General features: G+C 40.9%; 2 protein-coding genes across 3 annotated transcripts; both read right to left on the reverse strand.

The window, feature by feature from the left end:
• Positions 1-922: 922 nt before the first annotated feature.
• Positions 923-11,499, reverse strand: ttc33 (tetratricopeptide repeat domain 33). 2 transcript variants are annotated; one of them, XM_070850751.1, is made up of 5 exons: positions 11,442-11,499; positions 10,760-10,993; positions 6,764-6,845; positions 4,986-5,117; positions 923-2,185 (listed from the first exon to the last, which is right to left on the reverse strand). In XM_070850751.1, the coding sequence occupies exons 2-5, from the start codon at positions 10,990-10,992 to the stop codon at positions 1,811-1,813; spliced, it is 822 nt and encodes a 273-aa protein (XP_070706852.1). In that variant the 5' UTR covers position 10,993; positions 11,442-11,499; the 3' UTR covers positions 923-1,810. The 2 variants fall into 2 exon arrangements, with proteins under 2 accessions (XP_070706852.1, XP_070706854.1); XM_070850753.1 differs by having other exon boundaries at positions 11,432-11,463.
• Positions 11,500-15,292: 3,793 nt separating this feature from the next.
• prkaa1 (protein kinase, AMP-activated, alpha 1 catalytic subunit) lies at positions 15,293-26,653 on the reverse strand. The gene is made up of 9 exons (XM_070850258.1): positions 26,442-26,653; positions 24,333-24,474; positions 22,662-22,755; positions 22,222-22,366; positions 20,465-20,552; positions 20,088-20,312; positions 19,464-19,983; positions 19,166-19,292; positions 15,293-18,241 (listed from the first exon to the last, which is right to left on the reverse strand). Exons 1-9 carry the CDS (start codon positions 26,536-26,538, stop codon positions 17,958-17,960), a joined length of 1,722 nt encoding a protein of 573 aa, XP_070706359.1. The 5' UTR covers positions 26,539-26,653; the 3' UTR covers positions 15,293-17,957.
• Positions 26,654-27,675: the final 1,022 nt, after the last annotated feature.

Genomic DNA, 27,675 nt, shown 5'->3' on the forward strand with positions numbered 1-27,675 from the left:
TTGTCCTCCAAGGGCGTTCAGTGTGTAGTGGGTGAACTCAAACTTAATTTTGCTATGTGTGGTCTAATATTGTTCTGCAAATTAATTCAAATGCATTCTCAAGATTCACAGAAGTACTATTTTCAAATAGCTTATTATTGAAAAGACACAACAAATTATCAATATCAACAGTATTTTATCAGCTGTGAATCGCATGTATAATGTAGTATTATTTTGTTTTGTTTTGGCTTGAAAGTCTGTATTTGGTATATAGATTTCCACTCACGCCAGCACCGTGGCTCTAAGGATGGCATGACATGTCTGTCGGCCCACTGCTTTGGGCCAAACTGAAATATCTCAACAACTGTTAGATAGATTTTGTACAGAAGTTTTGTACAGATGTTCATGGAGCCCAGAGGATGAATCCTAATGACATTTCTGATCCTCTAACTTTTCCTGTGGCAACACCAGCAGGTGAAAGTTTAAACATATTCAGTGACATATGTCAACATCTTCCGAGCGGATTGGAAAAAAAGATTGAACAGTTATTCATGGTAACCAGATGATGAATCATCTGAATCATCAATGACGTTGGTGATCCCCTGACTTTTCCTCTACCTCCACAGTGAGGTTAGCATTTTTGATTTTAACCAAAACATCTCAACAAAAACTTGCTGGATTGCTGTGAGTTCAGAGTCAGATTCATAATCCCCAGAAGATGGCCATGCCATCTTATGGTGAAAAAAATTAACTGTTCAAAACTTTGGTTTATGACCAAATACCTGCAAAACTAATGACATTTGCATCAATCCTGGAACAAGTTGGTGAAGAAACTTGTAGCTCATTTCCAGAAAACAGTAGTATACGATAAAAGTACAAGGTAACCTCTGGAGTCCCTCAAGAAATATAACTGCAAGAAACAGAGCTATTACACGATGTTTATTACACTTTGACAATATGCTGAGCATGCAAGCCATTTTTCAGCAACAATCTATCTCACACAAAAATATCGAAACCTCACGTCATTAATGTTTGACTATCAAAGCTGACGTGCCTTTTGCTTGATAAAGGCCTTCATCATTATGCTGCTGGATTTTTGAGTTAAGGTAACTATTCTGTCATGCTTAAATCTCCATCTCTACCACTTCTCTTTCTGGATTTTGATTTGTGTTCATATACTTTAATCCTGGAGAATACTAGATTCTTAAAGATAAATTAATTTAGAGGCACACAGCTTTAACGCAAATGCTTGATTGTGTTGCCTCAATTGTGTGTTCCCAACTTTTGCCTGCTCTGTCTATAGGATAATTGCACTCCTTTATTTGTACATGTTTTATGTAAACTGAGTCTACATTTTATAAAATTTAGACCAAGCACTATTTGAAATCCTGTTATTTTCATTAAAACCCATGGACTCTGCAAAGAGAAGGTCTTGTTTTAGACAATCAGAAAGTAGAATCTAATGTAACTACAGAGTACATTAGCGAATAGCTAAAAGTGCTATTGTGCTATTCAGGAGATAAATCCACATTACAATGTAATAAAACTAGATGATTTATAGCGTTTAGATTATAGTGATGAATAGGCATTTAATGGCTGAAATATGACTTAGCTGTCTGGAACCAAATGTGACTTTGAGTCAAACATTCAACACAATTAACATTAAAGGGATGGCAAATGCTTTTCTTTGTTTTCATTCTGTTGCACATAACCCTTCACCAGAACTAAGTTGGTAAGTTTTCTAGCTTTACACACTCACAGTGGTTTCAGAAATAATATCATTCAGTCCTAAAAAAGGTAACTAGGACGATCAATTCATGCTGAGACAAGTTCAAAGTCCTCTTGCTTTGACAAACTGTTCTTTTGATGGCGTCGCTGTGTCCTCTGATCCACCTTCCCCAGTGACTACATGTTTTATATTTCCCTCAGTGTCCAAGACCACGGCAGTCCTCTTCAGCTCCTCGTAGCGTGTCTGTCGCTCAGCAACCGCCTCACAGGCGGCCAGCACCTCATCAGACTCAAAATCATAGTCCTGCTCGAGCTCAGGGGCATTAATGATCTGCTTTTGGGTCTCCTCCTCTTGTCGCAATTTCTCCTTGGTTGCTAAGTGCTGCCTCTGTAGCCTCAATGCCCATGCCAGGTCTTCCTGCCAGAGGGTTTGCTGTGATGGGCACAGGTGGATCGAAATCTGGAAGGACCTCACAGCCTACAGGGACAGTACCGCATGAGATTAGGATTCAGACACACGCTTTGAAAGGTGGTCATGACAGACAGGAGGAACTGCTCAAACTGCCGGTGAAGACGAGTTTATAGTCTCCAAATTCAGGCCTGTTTGTGGGTTTGCTGTAATTCTCACAGATGAATGGTGTGACAGTGGCATCTGTGCAGCTGACTGAGCAGGTGGATACATCACCAGCATGTCGACAAGCACTCAGCGTTTTGTATTGCAGGCAGATTTATGGTTTCATTGAGGAGACATCAATGTCTCTTAGCTGACTGTTCAGTTGCTCATTGATGTGAAAATGGTTGCTCTATTGAACAGGAATACAAATGGTCACCAATCTTTTGTGGGACCTGATGTCAACCTTTAGCTACACGCCACTGATGAGCTCATGAATCAGTCCTGACAGATATTAGATACCTGCTGTTTAGTAGTTATGTATTTGTAATTGTCCACATTAATATGGTAATAAGGCCAACTAGATAATTGGAATACCAGTTAACTTGGCTCCACCTTAAAGGGTTCACAATTATCCAAATGACCCTGGCTGGACATTGAACACATATTTTGATCAGTAGTTCACCCAATCACAGTTCTCATGACCGACTTTTGCATGAATTAGAATGACAGCGATGACACACCCATCCAGTTAGAACAAAACAAGTCAAAGAGCAATAAAAGGTGAGCAATGTGATTTTGTGGCCTTTATCCTATTCCGATACTTATTTTTACCTATATGTCCATAAAGTATGTATTTAAACACATTGTTAAAGCCTACTAACTTAGAATTTCCTTGACCTAAATATTGGAGGTATTTAGTTGATAAACTTAAATGATTGATGTGCTATGAATGAAAGTTTGACTTCACACAGCTAGATCCTTTTACTAGAGAGGACATATCACTCTGTTGGAGCTGTTGAAACTACACAACACTCCACTCGGAAGTGGTTGCTTGTGTTACAGAGTGGACTTTCTTTCTTCACAAAAGATGTTTTTGATGGTACTGGTCCTGATACCACTGCTTAGGATCATTTGAGGACCTGCAAGCCTGAATTGCTAGCGTACTCCTACATGTACCTACATGTGGTACTGATGAGAACACACATATCTGACAAGTTCACATCCTAATGAGGAAAGCTCACCTTTAGAGCTGCACCTGTTCCTACTCCCAGTGAGCCACATCTCTTATGAAAATCTAATCCAATGTCAGCCCTGGAACAAAATCCAGGTTTGGTTCAGGCCAAAATTAGGCTGAGGAAGTGTCACTGATGCATCAAATGGCAAGCTGAATAGAACGAAAACAAACTCTAGCTTTTCTTGGCCATAAACAATGGCTTCAACAAAATGGGAACCTGCTACTACACTGTGATCACTGATCACTTTGAATACAGAATTTGGCCTGTTTCAAGGAAATTCTTCATTAAGAAAAAATAGACTGGTTCCTATGTGAAAGAATGAGCCTTTCGATTAACCGCTTCATCAGAATCTCTGCTCACAGCTTGATGTGAAACATTCCCAACTGTTACTTCCAAAGCAGATCAACCGGCTTCTCTGGGAGAGTCGTAGCCAAAAGAGAACTTAATGATAATGAGAAGATAAATGGTGACAGCGTTGTCATGTTGCAATGTTTTCAATGTCAGTCTCCAATATTATTATACCATTAAAAGTGACAAAAAACTAAATCAGAAGGAATACTGTTTTATTAGGGTGCTTTCCATTTTCCTCAAGTGAGAGAGAGGAGTGGAAATTAAAGAAGGAAAAGAACAGACTCATAAAAGAGAAAATGAGGAATCACTGCACTCACATTTGCACAAACAGGCGCTACTCAAACATGTTGATGCATACAAAGCTGTACAACTTGACTGAACAGGTCAGGCTAAAAATAGATGTGTTTTTTTTATTCCTTTCCTTCCCAATAGCTTTATTATTCAAAGAGGTGTGTCTATATTTGGTTTAGTTTTTGCTCAACTAACTTTCAACATTTCCCATTGTTATTTTTGGTGCCGTAGGACAGGTCTCTCACTCTAGGAGTGACAGGCAGGGTCATTAGCTGAAGGCTTTCTGAGTTCAGCCCTCTTTGCTTAGCTCGAAATGGGCCAACAGTGTAACTGTGATCTGCAGGTTTCATACACCCACAGGTCCCAGCGTGTTCTGGGGCAATTTATGCAATCGTCCCAGCCCCAGGCACCTGGGTGTGCTGTGAAAGAGGGACTTCATCTCAGAGGCAAGGAAGGAGTTTGCAGAAAGTAGTAAACAGAAGTAACTGATGTATCTTAACGGCTCTTCAAACACAAAGACGCACCTGATTTATAGTCAGCGACACAAACAGTCATAGCTTGTAGCAAAATCAAATGTTAAAAAATGAAATAGGGAAATTTAGATGATCATCATTAGTGACTGACTGAGCGAGGAGCCGTCAACTGTTATGCAACACTACTGAGTGAATGTTGGTACAGTCAATACATGCCAGCTTGAATTTTGGTGTGTTAGCACAGGCAAAATGGTGCCTTTTCGCTTATGTTTAAACAATGCGTTTGGTTTTTATCTCTGCAGTCAGCACAGTCTAACCACTCTATTCACTTTGTATTTGGTGGAACACACCTTTACGCGATCATCTGCAATTAGTAAACAATTTTATGTGGTTTTTCTTTCCAGTCTTTCGTGTCCCGTTGTGCAACATCTTCCATCTAGTACATTTGTTTGCAGGCCTGAATTTGACAGCAGTTTGACAGCTTTGTGAACATGCTGTACTCTCATTTTGGAGTGTATTGCTGGTCGTACTCACCAGGTCCACCTCTCCCAGGTTAAGCTGGGCACGGCCAAGAGTCTGCCAGCCCTCCCACCAAAGGGGATGTAACTTCACTGCCATCTCTGCTGCCTTCACAGCTGGGAATACTTCCTGCAGAATGGTCAGTACCTGCAGAGAAACATGATTTGGTTCAAGACTCTATACCTCCTCTAATCCAGTGATTCCCAGTGTTAACACAGTATGCGCAAAATAATGATTTTATTTGCCTTGAACTACCCTTGAGGCTGATCTCCACAGGAGCTGTTTTAGACATGTTTTTCAGCCATCCATTCATCAGAAGTGGTAAAACAGCATTAAATCAAACAAATGTGACTCATTCACCATTAAGAACATGCTGTATAGTCGTAGTTACAAGGTGACTCTGTAATTGACTTATTGCTCATCTTTAACTGTGTTGCGCTCACCTCATTAACCTTTTACCAGACCCAGTAGAGTCTTAGGAAAGATCTTTTAGTCAGACACTAAGTGGATAAATGCGTGTAGTTCTATGGGAAAACGAGCTGTCAACAGGCTTATACCACTGTGCATGTATTTGCATAACAATTAAATTAATTTGAGACTTAAGGGGATTCAAGAGGCTCACTAATTATTGGCAGTGCTAGAGGCTTTTTATTCCATTGTTATTTGTTGTTTTAATCTAAGCACCTGTAATTCTGTAAAACTATTAATGCGCTTGGAGCACTGAGAGTCTGTCTTTGGTTCATACTGAAGAAGGATTTTAAAAGCACGTCACAATAAAATGTGGCCAGAACAACAACAACAGTTGTAATGACAGCAGTATTAGCAGCATCTTTTTTAGAAATCCTTCATGCAGACAGAAGAATGTGGTGACAGTGTAACAAATGGAGCCAATTTCCTCCACTACAGTCTGCGGTGGCAGACATACAGGGTGCATATTAGGCAAAATACTGATTGAGGAGAAGTAAATGACAAGCATCAGTGAAACAATCCTCCTCATCTGGGGCCAGTAATGATGAGGTCAAAACTATTTTCAGCCGGAAGAATGTGAATAACATCAACGCAGCTAATGGACATTAGTATGCAAGATGTGCTATACACATGTAGTCAAACACTTCATTTAAGCAAAGATAGACATCTGTGCTTATTTTATGCTTCAAGTTCGTCATAACATTAGTAAAGAAAATAGGCCTGGTCCTCTAATGATTTCCTTCTCAAATATCCAGTAATGGATAATATTATATTAGGATTAGAATACCCCATGCGATGTGAATTATTCTGGCTATAGGGAGAGATTTTATTGTGTTAGTCGTCGTAAATGAATGAGAAATAATGGAGGGAGCTCTGTCTGTCTGTCTGTCTGTCTGTCTGTCTACCTCCCCTGTCTTCTCCATTTTTCCAAATCATACAGTTATGGGAACCTTTCTTTTTTTTCAAAGATGAAGAAGAGGAATGATGGCTAAATAAGAGGCAAAAAATACTCAAAGACAGTAAAGTATCAACCCAGGGGAAGAGGAAGTGAAAGGAGCAAAAGAAAGCTGTTGGAAACATACTGCAGACTCTCAGCGGTGTCATCAACGTGCTGATATCACTTATCTGGCTTAAAAGCATACCAAAACAGCAGCTGAAAGAGGGTCTACGTGGCAATGATGGCTGATACATAAACACACACACGAAGGGATGTGTAGAAGAGCACACACAGCATGCTAGTGGTCAGTAGCAACACAATGTGTGTTTGGTAAGCTTGAGCTTAAAGCTGCAAAACGAGTAAACAGTAAGATAAGTTTATAAAATACCTGAGACTTCATCTCATACAATGCTGGGTTGTCTGGAGTCAGCTGGATGGCCTCGTCCCACTTCTTAATGGCCTCCCTGTGCCTAAAAACACACACGCCATGGTTCAAACACACATGATAGAACTGGGGAACTGATCATACAAAGAGTTTATTAATGACAGCAGGTGCTAGGGTATGCTTTGCGTAGTAATATACTGCTACAAAGCCACGCATCTGAACTATTTATAGAACATTAATGTTTGCCGGCTATGATTTAAAGTTGCCCAAAGCTACGCCAGACACAGACATGCTGCACGACATCGGGTTAAACATGGCTTTGTACTGACTTTGGCTGATGTTCAATGCAATACTAAAGCGTGATAGGGTCAAGTAGACAGTTGCACAAAGCACTGCAATTGGACGCTCATTTGATCAACATAGGGCCACATGTTTGTTCAGTGGATATCACGGAGCTGTTTTCCCCAGTAATTTCTTATACAACATAAGTCACTTGTGTTATTGGAAAGCTTCCCCCATCCTGTCTTTCCATCTTGACTACAACCTCTCAAAATTTGAAATGAACAGACTTTTAATGTGTTTTGTGCATTTTAGTTATACTTTTTACTCAAATAAAAAGTTCTAAATAGAACTGACTGATCTTTTTTCACATAAATAGAGTGAAAAAGGCGAACAATTTGTTACAGGGGCTTCTTGACGTTATAAAGCTGTGGGTCCACAACACCTGTCCCCATATGTGGCAGATTGGTAGCACAGAGTGTACAAGCTCTACAGCAAGAGCAAGCTAAATAAACACACACACGCACACACTTTCTGAGCTAGCAAGACCCTTAGTGGCCAATAGCTCCTTTTCAGACATGCAAGGTGAAAAATAAACAAGTCACATTAAGCATGATTGCAGATAAATTTGTTTGGTTTGTGAGTCTTTAGAGTTTTGACAAGCAGATGTTCATTCACACAATGAATGGAAACATAAATGTGTCTGCGCTCACTGCAAGAACCCTCTCCTCCTCATGTCAATATTGACTCTGGAATCATTTCAATAGCCTGATCAAGCCAAAGGCTTTGAAAGATTATGAGGTGGAATCCTGGGTTTGACATCACTATGTCTGCTGTGTCTACATCTTTTATAACTTTATGGACATCCTGAAAAATTCACATGCAATTAAACTGCACAATGAGCCCAATAACACTAATCAGTTACAAAATGCAGAACCAGGATCAAGCCTGAGAAAACATTGCTATTAAACAAACAGAGAGGGGAAATGGACCTCGAGCAGTGTGGAAATCTTTACAAAAGATGGGGCAAAACACACTGCAAAATCATGTGAGGAAATGAAGCAATGAAGTGATACACCACATGAAACCTAAGAGCTAAAAATGACAGCTGTGCTTTTATCACAACCTATGTACAGCAGACTGGGCAGAGAGCGTGCTCTTTTGTTGAAAAGAGCAGAGGGTTGTGACATTAAGACCATTTCACACACTGCTGTCCAAAAGAAGGAAACATCCCCAGTGCATGGTTATGATGACAGCACTAACCTTGCAAAAACCCCAAAAAGACTGAAAAAACTGACTCAGCACGGCAGTTGGAAGCCAGACAAATCAGAAAACTATGAGGAGTATTTGGATGACTTGCTGCCTCACAAAAACTCCCACAATGGGGTCAAGCGGATGTCTGAGTGAAGGAGAGAATTATCAATCATCTTTTGTACAAGCGATTTGAAATGACAGCGGCCTGTTGAGCTTTGTCGGAGTCTTTGCACGGCTATAACAAATGTTCAGAGACCTAAAGACTCTCAAATTAACTCTCAATTCAGCAACGAGCAGTGGCCCAGAATTAAGCCACGTTTACAAATGAATAGGGATTCTGCATCGTGTGGTGTGCTTTTGATTGCTTGTTTGTTCATTATTCACTGCTCATTCGTCAGTCAGTCAGACAATGGGCACTTTTCATTTTCCTTTCAGTCGGTGCAATTCATGAATAAAAGTCACCTTGCTCATTCATGCATATAGAACAATGACAGGACAGTCTGTCACCCTTATTAAGATTCCACTCTGCATGGCAGCAGTAGCTGATATTACAGAAAATGCTGGTGTGCAGCTGTATGAAGATTACGGTCTTTCCAGAGAGTTTAAAGTATTTTTCTGTACTGTTCAAGAGGAAAAAACTCATGTAAGATTAAAAATGTACACTCTCAAATATAGCTTAACATTGACTGTGTCTGGAAAAACCTTTTTAATTGTATGAGTACAGGAGGCCGAGCCTACGAGTGACTATGGCTGTGAAGATAATGTCTATCTTCACAGGTCTGCCTATCTGCATAGGGTGCGACTCAAGAGGAGATTCAGATCACAAACAGGTAATAGAGGAGCTCTTCAATTACATCAGGAGCATCCAAACCTTGGCAATAACAGACTGACATCAGAGGTCAATGTTGTTAGAGGAGAAAAAACTCCTGGCTGACATCCCCGACCAGACACCATCTCAAACCTCTAAACAGCCATTACGGCGCAGCAAAACATCATTTCCTCAGCAAAATCCACTTTCTCCTCGCAAATACAATTACAGACAGTCACAAAGGGCAAAAGCATTACATCTTATGGATTGGGGTTGGGGGGGTAGTTTATTTAGCTATAAAGGTCAATTATCGTGGAAGAACGATAATAGTCCGATAATTTAGTTTTTTAACATCTGCGTCCAACAAAAAAAGACAACTTCACACACAGGCTGAGTGGTTTTTGTTTTGTCAGATAGTAATGCTAGTCACATAATGCTAAAAGTGATGCTGGATATCTCTTTGAAATTCACAAGTAGAGAATCATCACTTAACTCCGGTTAACATTATTCAAAATAACATAAACTCTCCATAAGAGTATACTTTGCAGGGTGCTAGAATAGCTTGTAAGAGCAATTTAAACATGCATTTTTCATCACTTTCTGTTTGAAAAGCTTTCCTTAAATTGCTTCATGCGTTTATTTTTCCCTTTAATATTAAATCTAGGTTGACAGGCCTGAGCACCAGCTTCTCCCATGGCCAAAATAGAAATTACTGTTGTATCCATTTACCCTTCTCATCCCGAGAAATACAGCTCTTCGGCTTTTGAAATTCAAATCTACACAAGAACATATGATTATAGACACCAAAACACATCTTACTAAAAAGCCACAAAAAAGTCATTAGATAATGTTAAAATATGCCTTTGAACAACAATATTTATAGAATGTTTCTCTTGGTTAGCACACCAGTGGAGAGCTATTGGCTGTGTGAGATGGGTCTGCATGCTCTGTACAATGGTGCCCTCCCTTGGACAATTTCTAATATCACAAGTCCTTGCTGTTGGCAAGATTGAGCTCCTTTAGGCTTTCCTGTAGATAATGCAGCGTGATGATCGACCAAAATACATAAGAAAATCTGGACGTGTCATCCTCACTGCACTCTCCTCTCCTGCAGTAAATTTCCCAATCGCTCATCTTTGACAGAGCCTGCCTCAGAAGATGAGCAGCTGATGGTTCACTGGCTACGGAAATAACTCTCTCTCTGGACAGGATGTCTCAGTATCCTTAAAGGTGAAATTAAGCACCAACTGTCCAAGCCAGTAGTCGAGCAGCACACACAGGAAGCTCTCAGTATCATAGAATAAAATAAGATTAAAGTTGTAATCCTGCTTGTTATAAAACTGGCGCAGAGCATGGAAAAGGCCTTTCAAAAGAAAAAATGGCGTGTGCATAAAGCTTGTTTGTTCAGCTTAATAGTTTTTTATCAATGCAACAGGTAATCCAATATTCAATGCCTAGGATTTAACAGTACAATGTGCATGTTTCTAATGAAAACTAAATACTCCCTCCACCCACACAACAACTAATACTTCTATGTCGACTTACTCTGTGCTTCTGTATACAAGCAATTTACTGTGTACATTATTGTAAAGCTGTCACACACGTGATGTGCACACAACAAGCTCAGAAAGCTGCCAGCTATAAACAGTATCCCTCACCGGCCTTGCTCAGCCAGCAGTGCACCCTCATCCTTCAGCCTCTTGCTCTTGGTTGCACAGTCCTCCAGCAGGATGCTCCGCCGTCGTTTGATGGCGTGCAGCCAGTCCACCTCCTCTTCCAGACCTGCTTCATCATGCTCTGCCTTCTCAGCCTCAGCCTCAGCCTCAAACTGCTGCACCACTGACTTTGAAACCTTCTCGCCAGCTTTCCTCTTCCAGCCAAATGAAGCCATCCTGTGGGGGAAAGATGAGCGGGGTAAGCGGTGGGTACGGTCACACGCATTCTACTCAATGCAATCGGATTTTCATTTAGAAATATCAGAATACTGGCTAAATTTAAGCACATTTAGCAGATACTCGTGCAGCTTACCCAGCTATCTGGATGGCTAAATTGTAGCACGGCTGTTAGGTGTATCTATTTTTAAGAGTAGGACATATAGCTAATAACTACAACCGTAAGACTAGTTCAGAAACAGAAAACAATTATGTCAACGCTAGCTAGCGTTAGCTACGCTAGCCTACCTAACACTTCCCTTAACTCCTGCTAACTCGATACATTTGCTCAAAGAAGCTGCACGTGAATACATTTTGACAAAACATAAACAACATTAACTATATTTCATACTGTTGTTTTAAGACAGCAAAAATACGCAGGAGAAAAGGTATACGCACAAACGTGTACAGTTTTTCCTGAACACAACTGGACAAGCTAACGGAAGCTAATGCTTAGCCATATTTGGTGACCTTTCAGATGTAGGACCCGGAAGCTGTATAAATGTTTACATCGCGTCTTAAAGAAACACGAGACCTATTTTTTTAAGTTTAGATATGTGATATGTGTTTAACACTATGTGAAAGAAGAATCAAAAATTTATTATACTAAAAATATCTTCAATTATACTAAAAATGCAATGCTTGGATCTGACGCACAGTTTTGTCCACTAGATGGCACAACAGGGATGAGCCAGGATAGTTTCCAAACTTCAAGATTGAAGATTCAAAGCGTTTATTATCATGTGTACAGTGCAGAAACGGGTTTCCCTGTACAATGAAAATCTTACTTTGCCATCCACACTGAATGCCAAAGAGTAAAAAAGAAGAGGATAAAATATAAAATATAAATATAAACTACTATTGCTATATAAACTGCTATTGCTAACATATAAATATATTTACAAAATGTGCAATTTAACATGAGGTAAAGTGAATGTGCAGATTAGAGGTAGTAGTAGTGACTCCTATTGGCTGTTAAGGAGCCTGATGGCGGAGGGAAAGAAGGAGTTTCTCAGTCTGGATGTCCTGCACTTCAGACTCCTGTACCTCCGGCCTGAGGGGAGGAGAGTGAACAGTTTGTGTTGGGGGTGGGTGGGGTCCTTGATGATGGAGGCAGCCCTCCGGTGGACTCTGCGTCTGTAGATGCTCTGCAGAGAGAGCAGGGGAGTCCTGGTGATCTTGGACGCGGTCTTCACCACTCTCTGCAGGCGTTTGCGGTCCATGATGGTGGTGCTGCCGTACCACACAGTGATGCAGCCGGTCAAGATAGACTCAACAACGCAGCTGTAGAAGTTGGTGAGGATTTTTGACGACATGCCAAACCTCCTCAGCCTCCTCAGGAAGTACAGCCGCTGCTGGGCCTTCTTCACCAGCTGTGTGGCGTTCAGTGTCCAGGTGAGGTCCTCGTTGATGTGGACCCCCAGATATTTGAAGCTGCTCACCCTCTCCACTTCCTGACCTCGGATGAGCAGTGGCTGATGAGGGCTCCTCTCCCTCCTCATGTCCACTATCATCTCCTTAGTCTTGTCCATGTTGAGGGTGAGGTTGTTGTCCTCACACCATATCACCAGAGTGTCCACCTCCCTCCTGTAGGCTGCATCGTCCCCACCGGTGATGCGTCCTATCACAGCGGTGTCGTCCGCAAACTTCAGGATGGTGTTGTCCTTGTGGGAGGCTACACAGTCATGGGTGAACAGGGTGTAGAGGTTAGAGAGTTAGGGAACATTAGCTTGCAGTTTACTGCATACAGCCGGTGGCTGCACTGAACATATGATGTGGAAGTTACACTGGAATTTGTCATTTTTTAATGTGCCAGATTTCACAAAACTGGAGTGACAATTGTGATGGAAGTTTCTGGAGCTTCAGAGCTCAGACTTCTCCCCTGTAGTTTGTGATCATTGAAAAGTCACTAAAGTTCATTAATATATGAATGATATGAAAACATGCTGATTTGTTTTTTCTGCATGAATAATTGTTTTAAAAAAGACCATTTGTTTAAGGTATTACACATGACCTGATAATCCAATCTGAGTGTCAACCCCACCGACACGCTTAAACAATGCATGACAGTGACGGGACCACCTTGTGGGTGATGGACAGACACAAACCAGCTGCAGTTGCTGATGAGACTACACTTGTGCTGCTTCCAGCAGCTGCTTAGCTTAGCTTAGCACAAAGACTGGAAACAGGGGGAAACAGCTAGCCTGGCTCTATCTAAAGGTACAGTGACTTCCTGTAGGCTCCACTGGTTTCTTAGAAAGTTGATGGTAATGATACTGGGTCTGATTGACAGGCTCTTTTCATTTTGTCTGACTGCTCAGCTGTTCCTTAGATGATATCTGGCCATGAATGGCGTCAAACTACCAGCAGTACAGTAGTGAAATTCTGTATCACATTTTGCATGGATTCAGCTGCCTGTCCTGTTTCCTTAAACAAACTAGCTGCAGTTTGCTAAAAAACCAAGATGGCGAGGGCCATGAAAACAATATGGCGCCGCCTGTACAGCGGGACTCAAGGCCTCAAAGTGGCGGTACACAAACCAAGCCCCGAGTCCAGATAAAAATTCATAGTTGAAAAGTAAATACGAAGATGGAATGATGCAGGCGGCACACAAACAGAAGCAGCGCTACGGAAACGAGTCAAGCTTGGCTTCCCCTATACCCGATCTTGCACGCCGAGTGAATCTGACAGCGGGGGGAACACCCTGCAGAAACTCGACGGCTCAACTCGAGGCCTCTGTTTGTCGAGGGACACCCGCTGCATCATCCCATCTAAGGGAGCGGGTCGACTCCAACTCAGTGGGTTTGATCTTTTCAAGGTCTATATACAAACTTCCGTATGACAACTGGTGACATCATTTGTGACATCATATGTGAGGTCACCATTCCAACCAACTGTGACATCATCTGTGAGGTCACTATTCCAACCAACTGTGACATCATCAAAAGAATAAGAATAAACTTCAAACACACACAAAAAAATCACCTGTGAAGTAACATAAGAGGCTAAAGCCTTAACACAACAAAAGACTAGGGCTGTACTGGAAATGGCCTACTAGACTGGCAGTTTGTATTGAATAGGACAAAATGTAGTTTGTCTTATACAGTTTGCAAACAAAAGCAAAATCTGCAGCATGCATGGGACCAGTCTACTTCACCTACTGTGTCCCACAATGCAAGGCGCCTACCGTTGTATGAACAGAGACGTTTCAGAAAGCCATGTAAAGTTTGACTTGTTTCTCCTGAGCAGTCCACCTAGAGCTGTTGGCGAGGGAATTCCAGACAAGAAATATGCTACTGGACATTCACTTCTGTTAGATTTACAAGGACAATTTAAGTGCTTGTTCCCACTTTGGTGGACCTGCTTTCTTGGCCACTAGCCTGTTAGCTTACCAGTGGAATTCCCCATAGAGGGTGGGGCTGAGGACACACCCCTGAGGTGTGCCGATGTTCGTGATGATGCTGGCTGAAGTCCTGTTTCCTATCCTGACAGACTGAGGCCTGCCAGTCAGAAAGTCCAGGAGCCGGTCACAGAGGAGGGGGTGTAGTCTGAGTGAGAACAGCTTGTGGGGGTGACCGTGTTGAACGCAGAGCTGTAGTCGATAAAGAGCATCCTGATGTAGGAGTCTTTATTCTCCAGGTGTGAGAGGGAGGTGGCACCGGTGGTACTGGAGCTGCTCCTGTAGTCCGTGATGTGCTGCAGGCCCTGCCACACGCGCCTGGAGTCAGCAGAGGAATAGAAGCCACCCAGCTTCTCTCTGTACTGCCTGTGATGGCCTTTCTCAGTCCGGACTTCGCAGCTTTGTACTCGGTCTCGTTGCCAGATGTGAATGCAGCAGAGCGAGCACTTAACATGTGACGCACGTGACTGTTTCTCCAGGGTTCCTGGTGGTGGTGGTGGTGGTGCTCATGGGGACGCACAATGATTTGCAGGTCCGGTGGTATGAATCCGCTAAACTCCAAGTTGTGCGAAAGTTTGGCAATATCCAGCAGTGCTTGTCTGTTCTATGGTAACAGCGCATGACATCTGCGCAGTGCAGTACAAACAGAGAAAACACAAAAAAGAACAAAAAGCCGGTATTCGAGAGCGGATCTTGATCTAAAATGATCACTGCCTTCCATCACAGTAAAGCAATGTTCCACAGAAATACACTAAAGCTGAATAGTTAGGAAAGATATGAAAGAATAAATGTGATCTCACTCATATTTCATGTTATTCTGAGTCAAAAGACTAGAAACATACAAAGAGACTTCAGCAGAATTGTGTGCAATTTAGCAGTTTATTAGGCAGTTGTGTATACAAATGATTTCAACACTGTCCATTCAGACTTACACTGGTCAATCTGGTAGGGTCCCTTTACACACCAAACAAAAATAGAACAATATTTCTTTGAAGCAGTTCAGACAGACTAACAGAATTCATCTGCTAACAGTCCACTAAGACACCACTCAATAAGCGGTCAAAAAGGTCAAGTTTTCACACATTCAGCTTTCCTACAAAACCCATCACGGAGCCCATGACATGTTTTGTAATCAGAACTTGCAACTGCCCTTTAAAACTAAAAATGTTTCATTTTACAATATCTTTCAGAGACCATAGTGTGTGTGTGTTTTTTTTAACCATGATCACTCTATTTTATAAACTCTAGTTTAAAACTGAAACATAAATGTCAAATATCAACTAAATATTTCAGTCCAAACCTGCCTCGCAAGACAGCAAGAGAAACAAGATGATCATAATTATTGTCACTCTTGGCAATTTTTGTTGTATGATACCTCTGAAATGTCAATCACTCATACAAACGAGATATTTTAGATTTTTAAAGCTGTGGAGAGCTAAACACTGGAAACCTAGACTTCAGCAACTGGTAACTCCAATTAATAAAAATACAACTTCAAGTGTCTGATGATACAGTGAGAACATGCAAAGTTCTTTAAAAAACCTGGTTTAACTGACTGAAGACAAAATGCAGATGATGAAATGAGAAACCAATGTACAGTTTTTAAGTGAGCTTTGTCTTTCCTATTGCATATTAAAAGGTGGTAGGAGTTACTGAGGTCCATAATAGTTTGGCAACAACATAAACAAATTAAATTTCACAATTTTCTAATTTTTTGTAGTGATGATACTTTAAATAATCTTAATTAACAGTAATTGTGAATTAACAACACTGAGGAAATAATTTGTGGACATCAACCCTTAAAACTGCAAAAGGTGCCAATAATTCTGACCAGCACTAAATTCCAACTTTTTTCGACATAAAAAAAAAACTGATTAACAGTACTGATAATGATAAGGCAGCCAAACAACAGACACCACTTAAAACTTTAAGACTGTGGACAGGAAACGGAGGGAAACGCGTCATACTTGTGATTAAAGACATATTTTAGACTTTGTGAGCTTGCAAGTGTCAGGTTCTGTCTGACAAGTTTTTAAACCAGCCACACATTTCTGATCTTACTACATGATGTTTTCCCCTCTATCTACCCAGCAGGACTTTACATTTCCAAGCTCACAAATCTGTTTCAGGTTTCAACATATGTAAACCTTTTTTTCCCCAAGGTCAACCTCCAAGGGAATGTGTGGGCAATCAAAACATAAACATATCCAAAAAACGGCAATATTTTGGATGTATTTATCTGCCAATAGACATTGTCCATGCACTGCATGTAATTGCTACTACTTACTACTCATGTTCAAATTGAGCCCTGAGGCCTATACACTTGTGATGGATTGGCATTACAAATTGAATGTAGGCAAAAGGCATTTCACTCAGTAATCATACTCAAGTCCTAATCCTTAATCTATAAAACAAGAAATAGAGAAATTACAACAAAAAAGTCAAAATCATCTGGTCATTTTAATATGTGACACTGAAAATGATATATTTCTAGATTTTGACTGTCATGGCAAAATACCTCTTAAATGGTAAAAGCAGGCTATATTCATCTGGAAAGACAATCAAGTATCAGAATAACTGTGATTGAAGGAAACAAAACTGTGATATTGATTTAAAAACCAGACAGTAAAAAAGAAAAATATACACCATCCAGCAATAGATCTTAATGCAATAAAGAAAAAAAAAAACAATTCCATTTCCAATAGAACCAACACTGCGTCCACTTAACGCACTGATAAATATATTCACGTCTTTATATATAAAAATGTAGGGGACAGACAAATTCAAACATATTTTTACAACAAGGACAAAACCATGAAAATTTAGTCTCTGTCAACTCAGATTCACAAAAAAAAAAGAAAACCAAACAGAAATCTGATGAAGCATTATTTTGTCCCTGACACAAGACAGAAATACAAGGGTCATTGCACTTCTTAAGAGTCCAATGAATGTGATGGGCATGACAACCCTAGTTATAGCCAGCGCAGCGCCCCGATACATCTGCACCACTTCTCCGTCCCCCACTGAGAGAAATACAAGAGCAGCAGGAAATAAAAGATACTTGTGCAAAAGTGCTTCCTGCATCCTATTCGACTGCCACCCAAATACCAAACCCTCAGTGGGTGGCTTCCTTCTCTGCAGGCAAAAACTTGATCTTGTTCTCTGTACTGGAAAGCAGTGCTCACTGGCTACAGTACAGAAAATTCAGTGTAATCACTTGCACGTATATGTAAAGGTGGGATGTGGTGATTTGCTATTAAATTGATCAGAAAATTGTAAACCCCCCACCTAAATGTTGTTCTGTCCTTGCTATTAAGTAGCTTGTCATTCATCTTTCCCGGTAACACCTTACATTCCCTGCCAGCTCAGTATACATCACTTCCACTTAGAGAACGCTAACCTGCATCAGTGCCATGGAACAATCACTTCATCCTCAGGCGGGATGAATTGAGCCATGAATCGGTTGCATGCTTATTGCTATAAAGACACTCGGAGAGGAAAAAAGGCTAGCGATTGTTTTGCAAGCTATCGTGCAAGTAGTTTAATAAGATTTGCACACATCTCAAAGAACTCGATGGTGTGGCTTCCTGGTCGGGGGACAGTCGCGTTGTCCACCCCTCCCGTTGAGTCGATGGATGAGGTCAATGATGAAGCTAAAGAGCCTTCTGCAGCCTTGGTGGGGTGCACAGTGCTAGATGTAGCTGAAGCGTCTGCCCCATCTACATCGTTCTTAATAGTGGTGCGGTAGTTGCCCACAGACCCAGAGCGGAGAGGGGTAGCAGTTCCAGATTTTGTCTCCAACATATCATCTGAATAACACAAGACACAAAATGTTTTCAGCAAAATACTCATACAAATAAGTCTTTCAGTTCATTCAGTGGATTGTGCACGCAGGCAGCTTTTCAATCCTTTTTTATGAAGTTTTAATACATCTGATATCCAGCAAACAATGCTAGCTACAGCTAGGAAGCTCATCGAATTATAAGTGTTACTTTTATTCAGAACTGGCTAATCCATCTATCATCATCATCATCATCATCATCATGCTCTGCCACTTACCTGGGTCCAGGTCATGCTGACTAATAATTATATACAACTAAGAAATATTGTAGTGATGTCACGATCAAAGTTTCAGTTCTAACTTGATGAACATGGCCGAAACCACAAACGAAATCTCATTAATCAGCTTCAGAGGTTCTGCATTTCTAAGCAATGAGCTTTTGACATTAATGCCAAATTCAATCAGGCTTCCATTCCTTGAAGCCATGACTTACAAAAACACCTGATAAACATAAACTCTGTGCCTGACTTCGCCGTAGTCTGTCAAAATGTAGTGCCCCCTGTACCCTTTACACAGCATGCCTATGCAACGTTAATGGCCTCTAACAACACACTTATCTCATATTTTCCTTTGAGCTACCGCTGCACACCTACACAGACTGTAAAAGCCCAAGCCCTCAACCCTAAGTCAATCATTTATGAAGTCTGCACTGATGCAGCCTGCTACAGGACAGAATAAACACTACATAGATACAGGGAGCTGAATCCAGGGCTTACCAGGATATCGTTTCAATGTTATCAGGTTATACCCTGATATAGAAGTGGTATGAGTCTGGTTTACAATAACATTGGATAATAACACATCTAGCATTTTGACCATCTTTTAACACATACATTTTTGTTTTTCCACATACATCTCAGTAAATGCAACTGACAGTGTGGTTAAGACTTACCATCTATGCTACGGAAGTCAAGGAGGTAGGTTCTACTGTCCACCTGGTAGAGTTGAAGGCTCATCTTGGTTTGCATTCCGGTAATTGGATTCTTCCTTCTCACACGTAGATAATATGGATTTACAACCTGGAGGAGTTATGAAGGGTGAAGAAACAATGACTGTATAAAGCTACCTTTTTAAAGAGTCCTCTGATAACATAACATGATCTCAACATTAATTCATGTTTATATATGTGATCGCATTTTAACATCAACAAATGAAGAACCATTAGAACCTCACGTGCAGTTTTTCCTTACCTTCCACTCATAATCCAGCTGTTTCATGGCACGACACACTTCTGACATGATATCATTGGGTCTACTCTGGCTGCGGATACCCAGGTGCCACTTGGCCCTCCTAACACCCTGGTGCTTGGACTTCTGGGGGTTCAATTCATCCAATGTGTGGCGGGGCCTGGGAAGAGTCTCCGCCACGAGGAAGGGTACACGCTCAGGGTGGGGTTTGACAATGCCGGTCACGGCTGCACCAGACGAGGTCAGGTGCTGGTCGTCTAGAAAAGAGTCGGGAGGGCTGGATGCCAGGTAGAAATCCTTGGCTTCGCTCATGATGCGACGATTGTCAATGATGAGGTGGTAGGCCACGGCCAAAGGATCCTGATGGTTGCGGCTGTATATGCAGGCTAGGACCTCCTCCTCTGTGCATTCAAACTTCTCGCATACCTCCTTCAGGGCCTCATCATCAATCATGTTGTTGCTGTAGGAGGGGTCCTCAGGAAACAAGTACTTGGGTAGGTCCTGTTTGAACCACTCATCCTCTCTGTGGGAGGAGAAATTTACGTACAGAGCATGAATGCAACTGAATCAGTAAGACTAAACGTGTTTAATTATCATTTGGCTTTGTAATTAAGCTGGGCAACTCACCGAATTTCTCTGATGGTGGCTCTTTTCATGGGGTCCACCTGCAGCATGTGTTTAAGGAGGCTTATTACCGAAGGGTTCAGATACTGTGGGGTGAAAAAGATCCCGTCGCAGATCTTCTTAAAGAGTGTTGGCACATGGTCATCATCGAAAGGAAGTGTCCCACACAACAAGGCATAGAGAATGACCCCACTGCTCCAGATATCTACCTCTGGACCAGCATATAACCTGAGGACGAGTAAAAATAAACATCCTGTAATCACGACAGCTACATTTTAGTTTGTTAGAGTTATTCAGAAACATCTAGTAGCAACATAATTGGAGGCTGTTAAAAGTTCTGTGTCAATTTCGACTTTTAATGATGGCAAAAATAATATTACCTTCCTGAGATGACCTCAGGAGCAGCATAGTTTGGAGAACCACAGCTTGTTCGCAGGAACTCTCCATCTGACATCATGTTTGATAAACCTATGCAGAATTTGACACCGTTATATAGCATACACGTGTAATTAAAACACCCATACATTTGAACCTTCAGTTACAGATTCTTTTTTGGGCCCTGTGGGCCAGCAGAAAGACGTTGTGAACACACATTGACATATCAGCATCTTTTAAGTTGATTATGTTAACAAACATTGGTTTATTTACACACCCTACAGTTATGGAGAAATATCATTATTCATTTTGAGTTGAATCTCTGGTCACCTGGTGAATCCAATAAGTCCAATATTCCTCTATCTTTTGACTCTGTTTTTGGTTTCTGCCAACTCCTGGGGGAAATATTTCACTCTTTAGCTGTTAAACACTCCACTATCTTCATCAGCTCGCCACTATTTTTGTCTGTTTGTTGTATGATACTGAAATGTGGGTTTTAGAGCTTTTTTCCACCTAAATCTGGTGCCTGCTGTAGCCAAAAAAAGACACTATAAGAGCAGTGAGAATGAAAAACTAGTTAAGTTTAACAGCTAAACAATAGAGTTGACACTCATTATAAAACCCTGTCAACTGAGGAAAACTGCAGAGTTGGGTGATAATTCTCTATAGGCTCTGTAGGTTCTACAGTTACTGCAGTTCAAGTCTCCAGCAAGGAGCAAATGCCTTTTTCTCTCACAGCTAAAGCAAGAATTACCCACAGAAAAATATCACAGAGCAATGACACAATAAAAATAGATGGATGCAATAAAGATTAAAAAAAAATCAAAATTCAAAAGAATTTGGAAAAAGATCTGCTAAAGAGGACAGAGTAAAATAAGGTGAAATTCTGAGTTTGAAAACAAGTTCTGCACATGTAGATTGAGGCTTAAAAGTAACCTGCTGTGTTTTCTTGTAAAAGAAACACAGTCATGTTTACATGTCATTCTAACCACAATGCACTGAGTGTAGTCCTTGAGGCTTAACAAACATCCCAAATACATTTCCTTCTTCATACAACATTTGCTTTTCTAAAATATTTTTAAGCCTGGATTGTTTGCATCCATGTACACTAACTGTTAGTTTTCATCTTCCTTGCTGGCATGTTACTGCACTTCCTCGGCTTAGTCCTGTCAATCAGCAGAATAGAGTGAAAAATCTCCTGTGTATTTCATCGTACGCATCTGTGTATTTAGGGATACACCAGTCCAACCTTTTCTCTCCTGATTTCAATACCTCAACTCAGGGTATACAGATTGCTGATCAGACACCAGTGCACTATTTTTCCCAAATTTAAAGTGTGCGTACATCAGTGTGTGGAACTTACTGGAATTTTTTTCTCTACAAAAAGGTAACATGATACCCGGGATGATTCAGCACTAAAAACTGAGTCAGCCACCCGCACTGACTTGATGAGTATAAAGGATAATAGAAACACTACATTTTATAATGACATAGACAAAAAATTTGCACATAAAAAAGTCAGTATCAGCCCTGATAGTGACCCAACAAACTGGATTGGTGCATCTCTACATATCATAAAAGAAAAAGGTGAAACCCACTCATGAAAATGTTGTTCCATAGCTCTATTACAGGTCAAAAACTCCACAAGGTACATTTCATTTAGAGTTACTGAACAAAGTCCTGTCCTATTGTGCACATTATTTTTATATTAAAACAATGTAATCTGGTAAGAGTCCGAAGTTTCGGACTAAGACACACTTACCAAAGTCTGCAATCTTGGCATTCATGTGTGCATCAAGGAGGACATTTTCAGGCTTGAGGTCTCTGTGCACCACCATGTGTCTGTGGCAGTAATCTACTGCTGAGATAATCTGCTGGAACAGCCGACGACTCTCCTTTTCATCCAACTGTCAAAGCAGAAATGATCCATTTGGTGAGATCTTCTCTGTGAATCAGTTCACACATCAAAGCTGACTAAGCAGCGCTTCGCGTTGTGTTTTGATATCTTTTCCAGTCGCTGTTAGTTTTTAGTTCACAGGTTACCGTATCCGCACCGAAGGCTGCCAATAACACCAAGCACATAATGCACTTCTGTGTTCTGTTCCCCTCACTGATGAGAAAATATATAACAATGCTACAAGATGGAAAGGGTGAAAGAAAATGAGGGACACCATTATACTGGATTATAGGACAGTGCATTACCTTTCCATTTTTGCAGATGTAGTCGAAGAGCTCGCCACCTGAGACATACTCCATCACCATGAAGATATCTGTAGGGGTGCTAATAACCTGATACCTGTAGACATTAACACAAATTTAAAATCGTGTGACTCAATAACAATTAGCAGATATTCCACTGTTCAAATACAGACAGTTACGATTTATTTTTTCCTTGTTTGTACAAAGAAAATATAGGATTGTGTGCTTTTAAATCTATTGGATTTGCTATCCATTTATGGAATATTGTAGAAACCTCAAAAGTGGCAAGAAGAAAAGGTTTGGTGTTCTTCACGTCTCACCAGACATGCATAAAACCTCTCTAGGCCCATGGCAGAGCAACAATATGATATTGCTACGTCAAACATGTTGATAAAGGCTCTCAATTGTTGGTTAGTTGTTAATAAATGTTCATAAAAGACATACACACAGACACCTATCATGCTAACATCTACTGTATTAAGACAACACTGGCTGTGTGGCTACGTTTGCACATAAGTCACATCTCTCGATCAAGAAGCAGAATAAATCAACTGAAACTTCTGTTAGCAGCAGAGGAACCAGGTTGTAACCTTGCAGTGCTTCAGTTTTAAGTCTCAAATACTAAAGGCACAGTAATGACAATGTGACAGAGTTACGGTACTGTAGTAAAAAAACACTGACCCTATTATCCTCAGTTCAAAATGTCACAAAATGAACATGTCTGGTAAATGATTGTGGCACAGTCCACAACAGGAAAATTTAATTACCAAAGCTTCAGCAGATGTCAAAGATGCTGACTAAGTGCTCGTGTCATGGGTCACGATTGCTACAAACATCCTGTAAACCAAGTGAAGCTGTATTGTGTCAGATTGCTCCATTTACTACACTAGACATTATTCAGACTAGATGGGCAATGCTATGCACTCTGCCTGAGTGTTTGTGCCCCCTGTCAAAGATGGGATCTCTCTCTCTCTCTCTCTCCCTCTCCCTACAGAGTTTACATTCTTGTGCATGCATGACATGGAGCTGGTATTTTAGACAATTAGCCACACCTCCTCGTCAGTTTAACGACCCCTTAACTGTGGCCTTGGGCCACAGTTGTTGTAATCTGTGTAGATTTACATACCAGGCAAATGGTATCTCTGCAAATTTATGATCATATTTTAAGATGTGACTTTTTCAGCAACAATGAACCACCACAGCATTTTCGTGTTGCCAAATAGTGTTCACTTTAGGCTAATAGTGGTTACTCTGAAAAGTGTCACAGTCAGGTCAGACATGTGAACTCAAACAATGACTCATTCAAAATCACGTAGTCATGTATCTATCTGCACCAACACATGCAACTGTTATCAGCAGTAGCATAAACTATTTAAAACAGAACATAGAGTATGTTTGCTTTGACAAAAACACTAATTCGGATCATAAATGACGGGGATAAAGCACTTTTTTTTACATTAAAATGAAAAGGTCAAAAGAGGAGATAACCACAACGGGCAATAAAGCAGAATGAGCCGAGGATTGAAAGGAGAGGAGACTGGGTCAGACAGATATCGTCCTAGATGGATGTATCCTAAAACACACCATTAAAGCCTGGAAATAGCTCAGTGGGTGGCATTAATGTGGCGGCAGGGGGATTATTGAGCAGTGAGCAGGGTGTAATCTAGGACTTACAGTTTAATTATGTGAGGATGCCTGAAAAGCTTGAGGTTTTGGATCTCCCTGCGGATCTTTCCCACCACATCCAAACTGCGGATCTTCTGCCTGTTCAAGATCTTCACCGCCACTTGGTGCTTGGTCAGCTCATGTTGGCCAACTGCAGGGTATAACAAAATGAACACAGATGAGTGATGCCTATTACAGCCCAGGACATATAAAAGATAAAAAAAAAACAAATTGAAGGAGAAGATATCACAGAAATATGCAAAACTACTGGCGCTATGAGATGTATACCTTGTTTTAAACATGCACTAACTGATTTTTTTTGGCCACTTGGGGGGAGCAGACAAAAGCTGTAAACATAACATCGACATATCATCACTTAATAAAGTTGATATGGCAAACATGTTAGCAAAGAGCTGCTTATTTCTACATCCAGCTGACACAGGGCAACATTTATTTAGAGCTGTGTTTATGTCCACTGCTTCTCCACCAGCTCATAAGGTTAACAACTTGCCTTTACGCCACTAAATACTCCACTATGTTTACCAGCTGGTCACAAACTTTGGCCAATTGCCGTTTCTTGCTGAGCAGATAGCATACAGGATGTTTAGTGAACCAAAACGGTAAAACTGTGGGCCAGAATGCCACAACCTAAAGGAAACGACAATGCTCTGTAGAGGTGATGGGAAGTGCAGAGTCAAGTGATATTTCTCCTAAGAGTCATCACAACAAGTAAGCCAATTCTCATAAAACTTGGCATGAGATCTGTTATTAATATAAGAATGCTGATTATAGCTATTATTATTATTATATAAGCTTCATAGCAATAACAAAATACAGATGAAAAAACAATCCAAACAGTTTGTTTTTAGCTTGGGGATGTAGTTTGAAGGGAGTTCTCAGCCCTTAAGGTTTGATATTTATCTACACCCAAAGAAAAGAACTATAACTGATGTTGCAAAGATTTCACATGACAACAGGGATATGCAACAGTTGTAGCCTGGAGAAAATTATGTAAACTCTCCTGGAACATATCAGAACAAATCTACCATGCAGAGAAAAAACTAACATCTGAATGGATGGTGGGCACCCAGCACACTTGCACAAGGGAGTTAGTAAACAGTTGCTATTGATTAACCACTTGTGCTAGTGGTGAACTATTAACCAAGTGTCCAGTAATCAAGACCAAAAGCACAGGAACAACAAGCTACAAGAACAACAAAAAACTAAGTGCAGAGAGATGACTCAGTGGGAAGGAATTGACAGTAAACAAAACTAGTGATTGTTCTGTTTCTTTTCTGCAGAGGGCCTGGCTGGTTCACTTCATTTGGGCATGTTGTGGTTAAATCAAGTGTTACTAAGAAACACAAGGCATTACATGGTGAAACAGACAGCAACCTACAAAAGAGGTTTTCACCTATTAGACAATCACATCAGTCGGAAATATGGACATATCTGCAATTATAAGTTTACGAAATCCAATAAGTGTGTTAGACCGACAACAAGCTGCATATTTACATACTGATCGCACCGCCCTCTGGACTGACAACACTGGACTGCCCTGCCCCCCCCCCCCCTTACACACATTTATGGTATCACTGTCTCATCAGTAGGATGGTGGATAAAATTCATAAAGAGGGCAGAGTTACGACCAAATGCAGTGTCAAGCTGGAGATCTTGCTTATATCATGTTCAGAAAGATAGAAGAGGAGCCGGGATAGCTACTGTATGCTACTAATTAATATATAGCCGGTTAGCTAGCGCTAACACCAGGAGGGTTTACTTCCCGGTGTCTGTCTTGACAAGCGACTTGTGGCTCTCCGGCTAGCTCACAACGCCACCAAAGCTAACTGAAATATAAGTGGCAAAATAGAGGCAAATGTCCTCAAACTTGCAATACGAGGCTGTGACTGGCGACTGCAGACACATACAAAAAAAACGTCATGTTTGTCACAAACAAGTTGAGCTAACTAGCAGGACAACAAGTGTGTTAGCTGCCTTCCTGGCGTTGCGACAAGTTAGCTTTCGTAGCAAGCTAAATTAGCAGCTAAAGCTAAAAGCTCCCGTTGCCGACATCTTTCCGTTGGCAGGATGCACAAGCGTCAAGGCGGTCGGACATACCTTTAACCTTCCCAAACGTCCCCACTCCGAGCGTGTCTCCGAGAATGTAATGTCCAATTTTAACTCTTCCTTCATGTTTCTGTTTTTCCGTCGCCATCTTCCCGCAGTGGCCTTGCTGCGGGGTTAGCTAGCTGCGGGCAGAGATGGACCGGACTCCGCTGTGTGCGTCTCTACTCTGGCGGCTGTGCTCCGTACGGAGGATGGGAGGCGCCCAGGTTCCTGCGCGATTCGTCAAAAGCGTAGGCGGCGTAGTATGATGCCTTCAAATGCTCCCAGTACACCCCGAAATCACAGTTTCATTATCGGCTTCAAAAACTTCTTTGTGGAAAAGAGTGCGGAAGTGCATTAGACATAAATGTGTTAATGCATGAGAAAAAGTAAGGAACATAATGTATCACGGAGGAGAGAGAAATTTAAAAGAATGTCACTAGCAAATATGGACAAATGGAATAAATAAAACATTAATTATTTACAGAGAAAGCTTACCCATGAGTGCAATAAATATAAATATAGCCATAAGAGGCAAGCACTATGGGACAACTCAGCACTGCAGTGCCATATAGATTTATTTTCATCAGTCAGATGGGCCTTATGGATCCAGCTATGTCTAAGATGGGGCACACACAATTGTACATTAAAGAGTTATGGACTGGGAGTTAGATATCTAATGCATTGCTTAAGTCTTACAATTTACATTGTGTTTTCTGTGGTCACACATTGTGGCTCAGTTTGAAATGTGTGCCATTCCCAAGTATCACTAACCACCATCAGTCTTGTTTGCAAACCTCCGTAAAATTAATTCATACTTGTTCACACTTAAGTGGTCTCAAATATATCGCCAGGGTTCTGATGATCACAAGACTATAGACCATTAGACTAACATTTCTGGTCCATTATGGTCCTTTAATGCCATTGAAATGACATGAATATTTCAATTACAGTCCTCTGTATGTCTTTCTGTTAATCTGGTAAGAAATAACACGAATCAGCCTTTCTCGGGTGCCACAATATTTTAAGATGCAAACATTTTTCTAAAATATCTTTTGTCAGTATAAGTCTTTTAACTACTGTAGATGGACGTCAATGTGGATCTCAGATGAGAAGCCACCTCAGTAGGTGACCTTTATTTTAGATGCATTACATATATCTTAGATCATGAGTAATGATCTTAATGTAATGATCATTGGATGTACTCGTCAATCTAAAAACAATGGATTTGTGATTATATAGCTAG

Source organism: Pempheris klunzingeri, chromosome 19 (genome assembly GCF_042242105.1).
Source record: "Pempheris klunzingeri isolate RE-2024b chromosome 19, fPemKlu1.hap1, whole genome shotgun sequence".
In the NCBI taxonomy this organism is placed as follows: Eukaryota; Metazoa; Chordata; class Actinopteri; order Acropomatiformes; family Pempheridae; genus Pempheris; species Pempheris klunzingeri.